The 18,141-nt window shown below is 41.5% G+C and overlaps 1 protein-coding gene across 1 annotated transcript in view; it reads left to right on the top strand.

Moving 5' to 3' along the window:
* Positions 1-18,141, top strand: part of DOCK2 (dedicator of cytokinesis 2) — a 414,056-nt gene that overhangs the window by 175,588 nt on the left and 220,327 nt on the right. The window contains exon 27 of the mRNA XM_057729388.1: positions 7,182-7,277. Coding sequence (XP_057585371.1) covers positions 7,182-7,277 — 96 coding nt within the window. The remainder of the gene's footprint in view (positions 1-7,181; positions 7,278-18,141) is intronic.

The following is an 18,141-nucleotide window of genomic DNA, read 5'->3' as shown; positions in this document are numbered from 1 at the left end:
GAGTCACCAGCTGCCTCTGTCGCTTGCTTCACACAATGAGTTGCTGTGCAGTAAGTCAAGTCTTTCAGGAAGGAAACCAGTTCATACAGGAGGAAAGAAAACAGCATTAAACCAGAACTCATGAGAAAATCACATCACCTCCAGGGGCCAAAAAAAAGAGAGAGGGTGACTCTGCTTTAGGTGATAGTGGGTACTATCTTTTGGAATTTAGGATACTTTTTTTTTAGGTCAGTGTTTGTGGTAACTTCAAGATCAGAAAGAGGTTTGAAAAGGCTTCTTTTATAGGAACACAGAGCAGAGAAAAATAGTAGTGGCCATAGATATTATGGTCAGAATATGCTTTATTTCTCTTTTGTTAAACATACAAAGGAGGTCTTTAGGTGTAGCTCTATAGCTGTGACCTGGTAATCTTCATCTTAATACTGAAAAGAGGGGCTGGGATTGTCCTTCGCATGAACACAAGGACCAAGGCTGTTGGCATCCTGGAGCAGAGGGAGCAGTCGGCCGGACCTTGCTTAGTAGAACTGATTTTTTCTTTCTAGCTTTAATGACATGACTTGTCACTGGTCACATGACCTTATACTATCCCACCCCGCCCCCCAAATTGAAGTATTTCTTTCTGTAAAACTAGAAGCTGCATTAGAACTCTTTTCAAAACTTCAGACATCTGTATTACACAATCTCATTTTTTGTTATTTAGCCATTATCCCATGTACTTTTAATATTTCTAATTAAATCAGCTCACTTATGAACATTTACACATGAAATTTTAGGGTAGAACTCCCTGAAAAGATGGTAAATGAAACATAGTTATATATTTTGCTCCCTGTTAAAAACCTACTGAAAAATATTTTTTTTTATTAAACTTATTTATTTATTTTTATTTATTGGCTGCATTGGGTCTTCGTTGCTGCGCACAGGCTTTCTGTAGTTGTGGAGAGTGGAGGCTACTCTTTGTTGCGGTGAGCCGGCTTCTCATTGCGGTAGCTTCTCTTGTTGCACAGCATGGGCTCTAGGTGCACGGGCTTCAGTACTTGCAGAGCATGGGCTCATTAGTTGTGGCTCGTGGGCTCCAGAGCACAGGCTCAGTAGTTGTGGCACTTGGGCTTAGTTGCTCCGCGGCATATGGGATCTTCCTGGACCAGGGCTCGAAGCCGTGTCCCCTGCATTAGCAGGCGGATTCTGAACCACTGTGCTACCAGGGAAGCCCAAAAACCTAGTAAAAAATATTAAAGGGAGTTTTTTTTTAAAGGAAGGTAAATAGACATCATGTGGAAAAGTAATAAGTGATGCAGCAGACCCAAGAAGAGTGATTCATAAGCCAGCAGTGCGGAAAGCTGAAAATTCATCCAATCTAAAGCAAAGATTCCCCCAAAATTTCAGGAAATGGTAGTTCCAGGTGCCCCTGGAGGTGGGATGAAGGAGAGGAGTTGAAAACAGGGAGGATCAGTTGCAAGTCTAGGTAAGAAGCAGCCTGACTCCATGCAGCTGGGTCACTGGAGGTTTATTCTATAAAGAGGATAGAACAGCGGGCATCTGAAATAGGAGACACCAGGCAAAATCGAAGGCAGTGACCCCATACTCAAAACAAGCTTTTAATCAAAGTATGCATCCGGGAAGCTGAAATCTCCAGCACTTTCCTCCCACTCAGCTCCTGGAATGCTGGCAGCCAGGTCTCAACCCTTCGGACAAGAGAGCAGATAATTCTTATTTGTGTAATCCGATCACCCCACACCAATACAGAAGAACAACTTGTATATACTGATACTTGAGACTCTCCTACTAACTGTCCCAACCAGATCATCCTGCAGCAAAGTTCCCAGACCGCAAGCTCTAATCACATGCTCAGAGTTGGCAACCAGCCTTCGAGTCACCCACACTGAAGTGTGACCAGACCACCATTGGTTACAGAGAACTAAGGAAGGACTCTAACAAGAGTGCAAAACAGGCAAACAGAAGACGAGCAACTTAGAGGAAAACAGAGACTCTACGAGGCAAAGAAAACTTAAAAATAGGCAGAGAGAATTTTGAAAAATAGGAGAAGAGGCAATCATGAATCAGAGAAAAGGTAATTTAAAAACAATCATTGAAGTATAGTTGATTTACAATGTTGTGTTAGTTTCTGCTGTACAGCAAAGTGAATCAGTTATACGTATACATATATCCTCCTTTTTTTTAGATTCTTTTCCCATAAAGGTCATTACAGAGTTTTTTTTTTTGTATCATCCATTCATTTATTTTATTTTTTTCCCTCTTCTTTTTTTTTTTAAATCTTTATTAGATTATAATTGCTTTACAACGTGGTCTTAGTTTCTGCTGTACAACAAAAGTGAATCAGCTATATGTATACATATATCTCCTTCCTCTTGGGCCTCCCTCCCACCCTCCCTATCCCACCCCTCTAGGTTGTCACAAAGGACCGAGCTGATCTCCCTGTGCTGTGCAGCAGCTTCCCGCTAGCCATCTATTTTACGTTTGGTAGTGTATATATGTCAATGCTACTCTCTCAATTAGTTCCACCCTCCCCTTCCCCCACCCCCGCCATGTCCACAAGTCCATTCTATACGTCTTTGTCTCTATTCCTGCCCTGCCACTAGGTTCATCAACACCATTTTTCTAGATTCCATATATATGCATTACTATACGATATTAAACACTAACTATTGATCAAACCAAATTACAGGATAGCTGTATGAGAAGAAGGGAAGATGGGAAGGATGCCGGGGCCTAAGAGGGTTGAGGTGGGAACAATAGTAAAATCCCTGTCTTATATGGTGGAGGGTTTACAGAGAATACCAGAAAGAGGAAAACGTTTGTTTAAAATAGAAGTAATGCAAGCATGTTATTGGCAACATGATCATAAATACCAAAATGACAACTGCAACAACCAAAAGAAGTAAAGAAGTTCCCCTGGTGAGGAGAAAGTGAGGCACTGCTGTTTTGTTGTTTTGTTTTTTTAATGAACCCTGGAGAATGTTTTTAAACTACATACATTTGTAACTTTGATAAAAATAAAGAAATTTATATCACTGCCATTAAGTAGTCAGCATCACTTGTATAACATAGAACTCTTCAGTGGTTAAAAATAACATCTTATGCAATTAGATACTGCAAATGTATCAAAGTTTTATTTGATAAACTAGGGGACAAGCTAATCAATGAAAGAGCTGATTCAAAAGTATTTAGGATTCTTGATTTTTTTTTGTGGGAGAAGAGATGCTTATAGAAAATTGTCCTTACATATAAGACAGAAGTCTACAGATCAGTAGAACCTTTAGCAAACCAGCAAAAACAAAACAAAACAAACAAAAATCACATTTGGTCATTTTTCTACAAGTTAACCTCCATCTTTATAGAGCCATAATATATCTGGTTTCTACTCAGTTGTGGGTGGTTAAGCAAAGTTACATTTCCTAAGAGGACCTCTCCACTCTCCCCAAATGCAGGCTTATCAGAAATGCTCTATTTAAAAATCATGCATCCTTGTTTTGCTCTATTTTCAAGTTTTGGATCTTTTCCCTAAACACTTGCCATAAATACAACTTTAAAAATAAACACAATAAAAATAAAACAATGTTATGAAGTTCTGACTAGATGCTGTTGTGTACTGTCTGCTCTAACCTGAGGACTTCCCCCTTTGCCAAAAAAGGAGTCTTGTATGAACTAAAGGGGTATTAAAGACATATTAGCACCAAAGAGAGATTTTTCTACTTGGTGTTCTCAAAAGAGTTAAAGAAAAAACTGAAAGAAGGGGACACCTTTCACATAATTTGATTCAAAGTTAGGAAATACTGTGTCTGTGTATTATCCTTAGTATCATCTCATACATGGTATGCTCTATTATAATTCTAGAAATACTGTGGGAAAGCAGTAGTTTTGAATCTCATGCTACAAGGTCCTTGGGCTGGCATCGGGCCTAAGATGAGTCAGGAAGACAGGGGTTGTCCCCCTCGCCATTTTGAGCTCTGCTTTTACTATGTTACGTAGTGGGTTTATGCATAAGATTTCATTTAAAAGAAAGGACTCCAAGTTCCTTCCAGATCTCACAGCCTATGATTATTAAAAAAAAAAAAAAGTCACTACGATTTGCAGTGTGTTTAGGTTGGATGGATTAATACCTTTGCCAGGGCCATAACAGGAAGACTGACTTTGTCATTTCAATTACAAGCCACCGTTTAGTTTGAGCCCGGAAGACACTTTGCTAGAGGTTCCCTCCACTTGCCTGGCAGTGGAGCAATTAACAGTGGGTGATTTGTGGTTGCGTTTTTACTGCTCAGCACAGGTTTATCATCTTGGAAGTTTTCCATTTGCATATATGCTATACATTCTTTGGGTGACATTCTGATATCATCCAGAGTTGAGATTATGCATTGCCTTGTGCTGCACTTTCTGCTACGTGATGGGAATCTGCAAAGCCTGGCCAGGACACTGCTGCAGACCTAGGAGAACATGAGTTGCAGTCACCACTTATTGAAGGCTTACTACGTGCCAACCCTTAGTATCCAGGGCTTTTCCTGCAGTATGTTATTTATTCCTCAAACCAGTACTTTGAGGTTTCTATTCACGTTTTATAAATAAAGAAGCTGAAACTCAGAGAAGAAAGGTAATTTTCCCAAGGTCACTCAGCTCAAATAATCAGAGCTGAGATTCAAACTCAAATCTGTCTGGTCTCAAAACACTCTGCTATACAACCTCCCTTATTGGGAGCTTTCAGAGTGAAATGAATTGAATTTGACAGTTTTCCACTTTTAAATACCAAACTTCCCGAGCAGTCTAATTGCTGCCTTTTGGACCAAGAAGAAATGGCTATTTAAAAGAAGCAGGGGACAGGAGGGAAAGAGAAAAGGGTTTTATTACCTCTATTGGTAAATGAAGAGATGGAATCCTGGGGAAAAAAAATAACCTCAAATGGAAATTATCATATAAATTTGCAGCGGACTTAGGTTGATGAAATTGCAAAGGAATGCAGAGAAGATAAGGGAGTGATAAGAAAAAGCACTGAAGATTTTTTAAAAGGGAAGGAAAAGATCAGAAGTCGCTGAAGGCAATTGGAAGCTGGCTCAGCTGAAGGCAGGGTCTGTCCGTCTTGACAACAACCGGAAATTTGTGTTCATGTTCCAGTCGGCTTGGGTGAGCTTGGGTGAGGAGCAGGCACTGGAGCCGGACTTCTGAGTTGGGATTTTTTTCCCCTGACTTTCTGGCTGGATGACCCTGGACAAATTACTTAACGTCTCTGGCTTCTTCAGTTTCCTCTTCTGAACAATAGAGATCATAATATCATCCATCTCGTTGTGAGAGGAGCGAAAGTGTTTAGCAAGGTGCCAGGCATTTAGTAAGCACTCACAAAGTGTTAGCTATCGTCATTATTGCCACAAGCATCTTGCTCACATAAGGCAAGAAATAGGGGATTGTGAGTCAGTAAAAAGGCTTGAAGAAGCAAAGCGGAAGGAATTCAGGAGAGAAGTTCACCTGCAGCCAAGAAGTAAAGGGAGATGTTCTCTTGCCCGCCCCTGGGCATCAAGAGGAAAACTCCAGATGCGGGGAAAGGCTGCATGAGGGGGGAGCTCAGCCCCAGCAAGAAACCGAGGTCTGGCTGAACTTAATGGAGCATGAGAGCTAGTTTCTGTAAAGTATATGCTCTGATAAAAGCTCTGGTGGCAGAGGTTCTGGTGAGCTCCACAGTGTTGGGGAATCGGGGATTAGCCAGAGTACAGAAGAAGTGAGTCTGGGGCAAGGAGAGAAAGCAAGCTCTGGGTTATTCATCTTTGGGTACCAATAGTCGTTGAAAGCACATTGGGAGGGGAGGGCATTTTTAAATAGGCACATCTTTTGTTTTCTTGTTCTCCCTACCTACTATGAATCTATTTTCCTTTCATTCATTATGTTAAGATACAAACCACTGTGAAGTTGAATGCAGCAAAGGTTAATAAGGTGCTTATGAATGAGTGAGTGGTCTTCTGCTTTTTCAGTCACCATTTCTTTATCAGTGTATTTATTTCAGGCTCTGGCTAGGTCCTGGAGTCACAGGATGTTCCCAAATCCAAGCCTTCATCTCTAGAGTTTCCCTGTGTTGTGTCATGGTTCTCTGCCATCAAAATAACCCACATAAAGTTCAGAAATCATTGATGTCCAGGCTCTAGCTCAGACCTACAGAGTCTCCTGCGGCAGAATTAGGCGAGTGTACTTTCCAGAATTGCATGTGTCACTTTCCCATCAACCTTGAAAGATGAGTGAGAGAACCTTCCGCAGTTTATAGATGAGGAAGTTGAAGCTCAGAAAGGTTAAGGGGGTAAGTAAGGTCACACAGCTGGCAAGGGCAGAGTTGAAACTCAGATCCAGAGCTGCTGAACTTACAATCCCAAGGCCATTCCACTTGGGCATGCCCACCCCCCTGGGTACTCATGAATGAAACTCTGTGCCTCAAGTCTATGCCAGTAAAAGGATCTGAGGGTGTAGGTAAACACACATGAAACCCTTGCCTACCACAACAAAAGCTCAGAAAGCATCTGCGAGTCCTGCACAAGGCTTAGAGACTTGTATTTAAAGTGGACACAACCCTATAAAGGTGAGAACCTGGCTCATTGTAGATCTCCTCCAAGGTGGATAACGCAGTTTCTACTGCACACGCTCTCCCACAGTCACAGTTTCCATTACGTAACCCCAGTCCCGAGCTCCAAAAACACTGCCTCCTTCTATTTGTCTCTGCACCCTGGGGGTGACAGTGACTGCCTGCTGTGGCTAATCTCTGTTACTTTCATTGGTGTCTCAGCTTTTTCATCACCTGTATAACCAATTTCCAGCATTAAATTCCCTCCTTATTCCACGCTAGATCCTGTTAAACGGGTGAAGAAACCAAGGTTCAGAGAAGTTAGGAAACTCAGCCAATGTAGTACAATAATTTTTGACAGAGATAGTATTCTGAACCGTAAGTTTCTGACTCCAGAGCTTAAGCTCTTAATCGCTGATTTATTTTTAAGGTGATTGGTGAAGATCTTGGTGCCCAAAGCCAGGTGGTGATGGTGATGGAGATATGATGGCGATGATGGTGCTGATGGTGGTGGTAGTGGTGGCGGTGGTGGTCTTGGCGATCACCGTGTTTGAGCACTGTTGTGTGTCCTTTGGAAGAGCTGTGCAGATACAATGTGCAGGTTGTCACACAGATGTCTCTGATTGTGTTACAGGCCTTCACCTACCACCACATCCAAGAAATCATGGTCCAGCTGCTTCGCACGGTGAACCGGACAGTCATCACGATGGGGCGGGATCACCTTCTGATTGTGAGTAGAATTTTCCTCTTGTCAAACATTTCGAACTGTGTGGGGTCAAGGAATGAATGTTCTGGAACACCGGGTCATGTCAAACGCCCAGCACCGTTGCTCTGTTTTGGACTACAAGGGTCAGATTTTTCTTGTGTGGGTTGGGAGAACATGAGAGTTAACTCAAGTTGCTGAAGTAAAATTAGACTTAGGCCTTGTCTACCAAGATGAGTGTACCAGATGAGTTGAGGCTCAGAGAGGCTTCATAGAGGTGGAATTTCTATGAATCCTCATCTAGGAATGGTGGGCATTCTCTTAACGGAGAGAAGCCTTTTGTAAGTAAGGCATGTCCAACCATGTCACTCCTTTGCTTAAACTCACTGGTGGTTTTCCTTCTCTCTCAGAATAAAATCCAAGCCATTGCTAGGGCCTGAAATGCTCTCCGGCCCTTGCTGGTTCCTTTATGTGTTTCTCTCACACATAAAACCTGATTCCATTTGCCCTTCCCTCTGCTTGGCTTCTCTCTCCCTCAGGTCTAAAGGCTTGTGTCCTCCTCTCAATCAGATCTTGCCTTAGGTGTCACCTAATCAGAGAGGCTTCCCTGCTCTGACTGCCTTGTCCACGCTACCCAGCACCTCTCCATCCTCTTTCAACTTCTCCACCTTACTCCTTCATGTTTCTTAGTACTTATCACCATATGAGTGAGATCTATATCTATATCTGTTTATAGATCTATAGATATATATCTATGTGTATATATATTTAGGGTTGCTTGCCCTTCCAATGCACACAGCTCACTGCTGGCTTGTAGATGTATATCTATATCGATATGGATATATAGATAGATATAGATATATGTTCCTTTATTTATTTGTTTCTTGGCTTACTCGCCGTGTAAGAATATGAGCTCCAGAATGAAAGGATTTTTGTCTGTTTTGTCATTTGTGTCTCCGGACCCTACAGCAGTGCCTGGCGTATAGCAGGTACTTGATAAATACTTTTTGAACAAATGAGTGAAAGAATGAGCAAATGAATGAGTGAAGGAAAGAATGAAATGTATCAGGCAGGGACTCTAAAGTTTAATGAAGACAAATACTACTCAGCTCTGATTGAGTGACACCATGTGGGATTGGTCATGTCGTGGCCAGAACTCCCCAGTTCTCAAAAGAAGCCCCAAATCCCCATACTTCATGTGAAATTTCCCGGTGTTTGTGTTGGCAACTAAATAAAAAATATTTATAAACATCTTATGATAACCAAACAGCTGGATTCAGCTTTCAGAAAGCCAGTTTGGGATCTCTGCTTTAAACTGGTACAATACGAGCCAGGTTTGGGGTTGCCAATTATTAATAACTGTAGTCCTGCTTCGTGGATACAGAATGCATGTTGTCGAGTGTTTATTCTAACAGTAGCTGGACAAGGATTGGATCCCTAGAAGCAGCCAAGTGTAACAATCTTCTTTATACCCACTTGGTTCTGTCTACTCATGTCAGTGCGTGGTTCCTGACTGTGTGTTATGTACATTTAAAGGAGTGGTGACATCTGTAGAGGGCACCAGCAGTGCCAGGTACTCCCGCCTTCCTGGCACAGAGAGCCATGTAAATCATTCTCTGTCATTTGTCTCACTATCTTCCACCTTAAAAGCAACACCATTTCTTATTCAGTTACCAGGTTCCAGATCTGTGTTTCCCATAACGCACCTTAGATAAGCTTTTCTGACCTCCCCAGTCTTTAGTCCTTCTCTTTGGAGCCACACCTAAAGATGATCATCCGTCCATTTGGCTGATTCCAGATTCTCAGGCTCTTAACTCTCTGCCCCTCCTTCAGAGAGTGATTCTTTAAAGCAGTGTCTGGATCATAGAAAGTGCCAGATAACCGGTGTCTATTATTATTTTCCTTTCTATCTGATACAATACGTGTCTCTGTCCCTTGGCATTATCGACATAAGCAGGTATGCGTAGTTTGGGCCTCTTTCACGCTGAGACTTTTATTTGATGCTCTGTCCTGCCTGCTTGCCCTCCCAATGCACACTGCTCACTGCTGGCCTGTTAATCTTTGCCAGGACACTCCCCTACTCTAGAATGTTCAGTGGCTCCCCACTGTCTACCAAATTAAGACGTAAGTGCACTAGCCTGGTCATTCTCAGCTTCTTTGATCTGGCCATAACCAAAATTTTCAGTTTTTTCTTCTACTTTTCTCTATCCAAATATCCAGCCAAAATGAATGTCTGTATATTGCCCAAATATGCCTGGCACTTTTTCACTTTCATGCTGCTTTCTTTGTCTGGAATTCCTTGTATGCCATCTTAATCTGTTGAAATCCTACCTAGTCTTCAAGGTCCAGCACAAACACACTCCCTTATAAAGCTGCCTGAATCTCACCAACCTGGTTGAGTTCTCTCTGTCTCTTCTAAATCACACAGCTCTCTCATCTTTTTTTTTAAAAACAGTTTCATTGAGATATCACTTATATTTTATTTTATTTTAGATTGGAGTATAGTTGCTTTACAGTGTGTGTTAGTTTCTGTTATACAGCAAAGTGAATCAGCCACATGTATACATATATCCCATCTTCCTTGGATTTCCTTACTATTTATGCCACCACAGAGCACTGAGTAGAGTTCCTTGGGCTACACAGTCTGTTCTCATTAGTTATCTGTTTTATACTTAGTAGTGTATATATGTCAATCCCTATCTCCCAATCCATCCCACCTCCCCCTTCCCCCTTGGTATCCATACATTTGTTCTCTATGTCTGTTTCTCTGTTTCTGCTTTGAAGATAAGTTCATCTATACCATTTTTCTAGATTCCACATATATGTGTTAATATATGATATTTGTTTTTCTCTTTCTGGCTTACTTCATTCTGTATGACAGTCTCTAGGTCCATCCACATCTCTACAAATGACCCAATTTCATTCCTTTTTATGGCTGGGTAATATTCCATTGTATGTATGTACCACATCGTTTTTATCCATTCATCTGTTGATGGTCATTTAGGTTGCTTCTGTTTCCTGGCTATTGTAAATAGTGCTGCAATGAACATTGGGGTGCGTGAATCTTTTTGAATAATGGTTTCCTCTGGGTTTATGCCCAGGAGTAAGATTGTGGCTCATATGTTAGTTTCTGTTTTTAGTTTTTTAAGGAAACTCCACGCTGTTCTCCATAGTGGCTGTATCACTTTATGTTCCCACCAACAGTGTAAGAGGGTTCCCTTTTTTCCACATCCTCTCCAGCATTTATTATTTGTAGATTTTTTGATGGCGGCCCTTCTGAGCAGTGTGAGGTGGTACCTCATTGTAGTTTTGATTTGCATTTCTCTAATAATTAGTGATGTTGTACATCTTTTCATGTGTTTGTTGCCCATCTGTATGTTTTCTTTGGAGAAATGCCTATTTAGGTCTTCTGCCCATTTTTTTTTTATTGGATTCTTTGTTTTTTTGTTATTGAGCTGTGAGTTGTTTGTATATTTTGGAGATTAATCCCTTGTAAAGGAGGTAAGAATATACAATGGAGAAAAGGCAGCCTCTTCAATAAGTGGTGCTGGGAAAACTGGACAGCTACATGTAAAAGAATGAAATTAGAACCCTCCCTAACACCATACACAAAAATAAACTCTAAATGGACTAAAGACCTAAATGTAAGGCTGGACACTCTTAGAGGAAAGCATAGGCAGAACACTCTTTGACATAAATTGCAGCAAGATCTTTTTTGACCCACCTCCTAGAGTAATGAAAATAAAAACAAAAATAAACAAATGGGACCTAATGAAACACATAATTTTAAAGTTACCCATTATAAGTATTCAGTTTGATGAGTTTTCGTAATGTATACAGTTGTGCAACCATCACCATAATTCAGTTTAGAACACTTTTTTCACCTCCAAAAGTTCTGTTTGCAGTCACTCTCCACCCCACGCCTACCCCTCCACCCCTACCCCAGCTAGATCAGCAACCACTAATCTACTTTCTGTCTCTATAGATTTGACTTTTCTGGAAATTTCAAATAAGTGACATCATACAATTTGAGGCCCTCTGTATTTGGTTTCTTTCTGTAACATAATGTTTTTGAGGTTCAACCATATTTTAGGATGTTTCAGTACTTAATTCCTTTTAATTGCTGAATAGTATTACATTGTATGAATATATTGTTTATTCACTTTCAGTTGATAGATATTTGAATTGTTTTCAATTTTTGTACATTCACGTACAAATTTTGTGTGAACATATTTCTCTTGGGTATAAATCTAGGAGAGGGTTTGCTGGGCTCTATGGGAAGTGTATGTCTAACTTTATAAGAAAATGCCAAACTGTTTTCCACAGTGTTTGTACCATTTTACTTCCCTGCCAGCAGTGTGTGACTGTTCTGTGTAGATCTACATCCTCACCAACACTTGGTATTGTTAAGTCCTTTGGATTATAACAGCTCTAGTGCATTTGTAACAATTCTAGTGGCATCTCGTGGTTTTAATTTGCATTTCCCTGATGACTAATGATATTGAGCATCTTTCCATGTGCCCTGCCTCTCTTTTAAGTCATTTTTATCTGTGAACTTGACATACATAGCTCCTCTCTCTTACCATAAGATTTTTGAGGCTTGGACCTAACTGTAAAATGGGGGTAGTAACAGACCTTCCTCATTAGAGTTGCTGTGAGAATTAAATGTGATAATACATGAAAAGCATTTGCACATGTACTTCTTCTACATAATATTCATTTGTTTATTCACTCCGTATTTTCTGAGAACCTCTTATATACTCAGCACAGAGGCTCAGAAATGAGTTAGATATGTGTTTGTGCCCACAAGAAAACTGTGACCTCCAATGGGATGCCTCCCAAGTACCTCAAACTCACTGTATCCCAAACTCAAAGCATCACTAGCCCTGGAGCTTACTCCACCCTCCCTGCATTCACCATCTCAGCTTATAGAGCCAGCTTCCTACAGCTGGGGAGTTGTCCTTGACCCCTCCCTCTCACTCACCACTGCCGCCTCTGTCTAACCACCCACTAAGTCCTGCTGTTCTCAGCACATCCGACCTCAGTCCCTCCCTACCCGGCTCTGCACGTTACTCTCAGAGCCCTTGCACCTGTCCAGTCATCGGGCTGGCCATACTTAGTCACTGCAAGGTGATTTTCTGATTTTTGTGTTCATGCTCCCCACTTTCCGTCCCCCGCCCCCCTTGAGGGCAGGGGCCACATTTTACTCACTTTTTTATTCCCATCACCCAGCAGTGTGCTTGGCCTACTGTTGGAACTCAATAAATGTTTGTTGAGTGAAGGAATGAGTGAAATACTCCCTGAAAATGTGGTGTTATGCTTTACACTTTTCCCTCAGTTTAGATTGCTTTTCCTTTTTCAAGGAAGATTTTCTTTTCTAATTTCTGGGAACCCACATCTCAGGGAGTGTGGGAGAAGTGTAAGGAATTGCCTGTTCAGACTTTCCCTGACCCCTGGGCTGATTCCAGGAGGTTTGCAGAGGTTCTAGGTTGCAAGTGGTGTCATTAGTCTCAATGACTCTTGGATTTGCTGCTATAATTACAATGAGAGAGCTGAGTGGGGAGTACTAGAGGTGTGTAGCAGGCACACCTCGCTAGGGGCAGGGATGTACCTGAACTAGAAGGAAGAAATAAACAGGTCTTTCCTAAAATTTAGCTTCATTATATGAAAATGAAATGGACCTTTCCAGCAATTCTTAGAATAGAACTGTCTCATCCAAATTAAAGAAAATGATGTTGGAAAGTAATTACTGAGAGGTCAGGGGTCCCTGTCTTAGTGCTGAAGCCCCCAATTTAATTCTAAATTGAAATTTGCCAAGGAGGAGAGATCCCCATTCCAACCATCACTTTTAATTTTCCAGATTTGACTTCTATTGGTTAGTTTCCATTACTTGGGGATATTAAACAATCAATATTTACGGCAAACACCAGATGTGTCTAGTTCTTCTGAAATCCCAAGAAGGCCTCTATTGGGTGTAGGGCCAGTTGCTCTCATGTCATTATGTGGGATTAAATAGTGACTTTTTTCTTATTTGTAGGAGTAGAAACATTGTAATAAAAGGTGTTAGCTATTAAAATTACAAGAACCCTAGGGCTAGGATGGATTGATTCTTGCACATAGCACGTTGTAATTATCATTTGCTGGAAATAGCCATTCCTGATTTTTTTCTGTAGATCATCTGCCTGAACAATGAAGTGTGGATGGTGAAAGTGAGCAAAAGGAAATTTTACAAAAACAAACAGCAAAAAAACAAAAACAAAAACAAACCCCAACAAAACAAACAAAAAAACCTTCTATGTGATGGTTGCTCTCTCTTCCGCTCTTTGTCAGAGTCTAATCTATCAGATATATGTTTGTTTATTTAAGTGACCAAGGATTTTGACTTTGATACTGAGAAAGGCAGCATAGTTTGGTAGAAAGAACATTTTGGCTAAGGGAGAGCAGGAGAAATTTTCCATACTCTAGACCTTGGTTTCTTCTGTGCAATGAACTGTATCATTTTTGAGGTCTTGTTCATATATCTAAGTTTCCTAATTTGGCCAATGCCCATTCTCTTTCCCTGCCTCCCAAGGTTCTGAGTCAGGGACAGAAAATAGATTTCACTTTATGTGCCAACTCTGGTGGGTTGGCAGTGGCTGCCTGTTGTGCTGTGTTGAGAAAGATTCTGAGGCTACATCTTGGCTCGATGGGAAGAAGCACGGAATTGATTAGTAATGTCAGTCACAAGCATAAGATTAGAGAACAGTAACGTATACAAAATTCTTAAAAATATTATGTACTGACTGAAGTCATCGGTGTCTTTCTGGCCCAATCCAAAAGCTCCTGTATAACCAATATTCCCTTTCACATATTCTTGGTTCCTTTAAGAAGGCTGTGGTGTAAAAACAGACATGTAATGGGAAAAACCAATAATCTGAGAGCTTGTATTTTGACCCGGGAATCATTTCTATGTGCTGCAGTCATATTTTATCAAATGTAAGAAGCGCCATGATTTTATGTTCCCATCAGAGAGAGAACATGCTACCAATTAAAGTGTGACACAGTTTATTTTTTGTTTATTGGTTTATTTTTGCATTGATTGTACTCTCCAGAGATTGCTAAAAAATAAAAAAAGTAAGTTTGACTGAAAATCCCTCTTGTGTGGTGGCGCTCATCTTTGAGTCCTCACAGGGAAGTGTCATCCTCTCTCGTTGTTCAGGAGAATAGACTGACTGAGCTTCAAAGGATGGAAGCATCCTGGCTGAAGTCACACAGCTAGGAGCAAGACGGGACGCGAACCCAGGCACGTCTGACGTCAAACCATGTGTGCCTTGCGCTGTCCCATATGTCTCGGAGTGTGAGGGGAAAGGTCCAAACTTGCTTGTACAGGAGAGGGGGATGTCAGGGAACCCTCCCTGGCCAATGAATCTGCTGCTGACTGCTCTAGAGAAGGCCATCCCCTGCCTCTGGCCTCCCTGGAGCTGGGGGTGGACAATCCCACTGGGAGAATCAGGGAACCCAAGCACTGCCAAAAGTCCTTGGAAGGGAAAGGGTCTGGTAATTTTGTTGAAATTGGGATCTAGCTTTTATTTTGGGTCGTTAAAATAAGCCTCTGGGTGACATATTTTGAGCCTAATTACCCCGGTTTTTGCAGAGGAGTCTATTGAGTGATTAATTAAAGGTAAATGCAGTTGGAGTGAGGCTGGCACCAGACTTTCAGAGCTGTTTATTCAAAAAGGAAAACAAAGTGGAAATCACCCCATCCTCCATTGCTTCACCTCATAATGGCACTGAAGACTCCAGAAAATGCCTGACTCATCAGAGAGCCAGGGTTTCAAAGCTCTGACTTCACTTTCTAAATGGCAAATAGCCCACCTGCGTGACCCCTCTCTGCCACTGTGAACCCACAGACTCAGGAGGCCTGTGCAGGGGCCACAGCAAGACAGTGCCAACCCTACCCACACCCAACCCCATCCCACAGACAGTGTGTGTGAGGACAGTCTAGGACATGAGGAGGTGGGGTCCCAGCCAGAAGTGGACGGTTGACTCTTGACCTTCACTCAGGGACTCAACACCTTGTTAAAAAACAATGTTTATACTAAAGCTGTCATTTACTGAGCACATATCCTGTGTTCCAAGCAGAAAGTTAAGCACCGTATGTGTTTTACCTCACTTAACCTGTTTCAGGTACTCATATTTTACATATGAGACAACTGAGGCACAGAGAGGTTATGTAACTTGCCTATAATCACACAGCTTGTTCATGGAGGAGCTAGAATTTGAATCCAAGCCATTGTTAGAGTCCCTGCTCTTAAATAGCACATTACGCACTCCTATACTACTCATACCTTAAATTGCTATTTAGGCATCAAATATTTTAAAGGTAATAATGAGCATCTTAAACCTAGCTGCTGCCCTGCCTAGACCATGGAATCGAATGGGACGGCTTCTGTGGTAACTTTCAGAAACCTATAAGATGGCATAGAATTTTGGTGGTTTTACAATGACAATGATATATTTAGGATCAAGCTCCTCAATTCTGGTAATTGAACCATAAAAACCATAAGAACTTTCACTTAAGTGTCAGTGCTTATGAAATAGCAGATTTTACAGATGATGAGACTTGGAGATTCTAAAGGGTTTTGGAAGGGGACAGAGTCTCCTCCTTCCACATCCAGCTCATGTTCATTCTAGGTCTAAAGGCCTCTCAAATCCAAGTGCTTCTCACTACCACTGATGTTACTAGCCTGTGTCTGTCCATGACCACCTCTCACTGCTGCCATTGCTACATCTTGTAATAAAACATACTGCCTCCTCTCTTGTCTCTTTTGAATTCTTCACACTGTGGCCAACACGATGTGTTCTTTTAAAGTAGCACTTTCTTGGAAATAAAGCATCAATGGCCTTGCAGTGACCAACGATGAAGACCCAGCTGCTCACCACAGCTCTCAGGGCACCCAGTCTAGGCCTGCATCTTTCCCCAGTACCCGTTACCTCTCACGCTTGTCCCAACTCAAGGGAACTGCTCTGTTGGTCCCAGAATGCTCTTTTCTTCCTCTGCATCCTCCTGTAGACTATTCCCTCTGTCCAGAACGTACCCCCTCCTAACTTTCTTTCCAAGACCTTCCACCTTGCAAACTCTTCTTCCTCCTTCATATCTTGACCCACATTCCACTCAACCAAGTTGAAACTCCCTATGCTCTCTTCAACTTCATGTACTCATCATACTCTCAAGAGAACATTCTTCCCAGCAACTGCAGAACATTGCCTGTCTTCTTCACTTCTGCATTTCTAAGGACATGCTGGTTCCCTGCATTCAGGATGATCTCAGTGAATACCTGCTGAAGGGATGAAGGACTTCTGCTACCTGTTTTATTTACATACACCCCATCATTCTTTTCCTTAACATGTAAGTGTTACTTGTATTACCCTTATGCAAGTGTTATCATCATTACCCTTGTGACATGATTAAGCTAGGAGAATAAGGGAGGGAAAAGAATTGTCATTGACTAACTGGACCAAATGGAGAGGAATGGGGGGAGAATGTATTTGTGCTCTTGAGAGGATGCATATGTCAATAACAATGACAGTTAACATTTCCAGAGTGCTTGTTGTGTGGCAGAGATGGTCCTTTGGGGGCATGATCGCATTTAACCTGTGAGGCTGACAAAAATTATGATCCCCTCTCAAAGAGGAAACAGTGGTCAAAGAGCTTAAGCTCCTTGTCCAGTGTCACACACCTAAGAAGGAGAAAACTAGAGTCCAAATCCAAATCTACAGTTTGAATCTGACAGATTAAGCATTTCACTATAGTGAAATGTTTAAGATGTCATATATCAGGGAAATTGTTTTCCTGAGATAAAATTAATTGAGAAAATTCCTGAGAGAGAGAGAATAAATATGTGTGTATGTTTGTGTATTAGAGAGAGATCAGGTTAAGAGAGAAAATAAACATTATACAAGAGACGTGAAATTCCAGTTGGTAACCAAAAGATGTCATAATGAGCTTGGGGTAGCTTGGTTGCGGCTTGATATGGCCATGGGCATGGTGCTTATATACAGTGGGTGGGAAAACTTTGCTTTAATAAGGGTTTTGGTAACTGCATATCAAGGAATACTTGGCCTAAAATATGCATGCAAAAAATGGATTAGTATCTCAACTTTCAAGGAACCCATAGCGTATGTGGGCAGACACCAGCTATCAAGGTAGATTTGGTAGAACTGGGTCTAGTTCTTGAATGGCATGAAGGATTTGATAGGTAGAGAGGAAGGGTTAAGGGAGTGTAAGGAGGAGCAGCCTCTCTTGCCTTATGTCCATCTCCTGGTCTGTGAAACCGTGTCTCGTTCTTCAAGATCATCTTTCTCCTTTGTCCATTTTTCAGTTACAGCATTGTCCTGTCGTAGTGGAATTTTCTCTTTACCTACATAGGTTTCACGGTAGACTAAGATCCTTGAGGAAAGGGACCGTGTCTTCTCATCTCAGAGGTTCCTGCCCATCAGCCCAGGGCATGGCATATAGCAGGCTCTCATCCAAGCCACGGGAGTAAGTGAGTGGAAAGAACAGAACTAATTGGAAGCACAAATCAATGTTTAGCTTTAAAAGAATTCTGATTTTAAAAGTAAGATGAGGAAAGATTTCCCTTAAGGATCTTTTTTATTTTCAATATAAAATTCCCAAATACTTTACCAGCCCTGCGTGGTAGCATTCTTTTAGACAAATCAAAGTTGGAGAGTTGGAGCATAAAAAAGCCGGCTTCTTCTCCAGACCTTCCTTTTGTTCCATGATAAGTCACAGAGATGGGAGTTATGAAGTTCCTAAATTTTTTAAAAAATAGCCACTGCATTCTCCCTAGTCCACCTAATTGAGCAGACTTCTGCTCCAAGGAAAGAGCACTCCTGATAATAAACAAGC

The sequence above is a fragment of the Hippopotamus amphibius genome, chromosome 1 (assembly GCF_030028045.1).
Source record: "Hippopotamus amphibius kiboko isolate mHipAmp2 chromosome 1, mHipAmp2.hap2, whole genome shotgun sequence".
Classification (NCBI taxonomy): Eukaryota; Metazoa; Chordata; class Mammalia; order Artiodactyla; family Hippopotamidae; genus Hippopotamus; species Hippopotamus amphibius.
The sequence above is the reverse complement of the archived record's forward strand: the minus strand, read 5'-3'. Positions and strand labels throughout refer to the sequence as shown.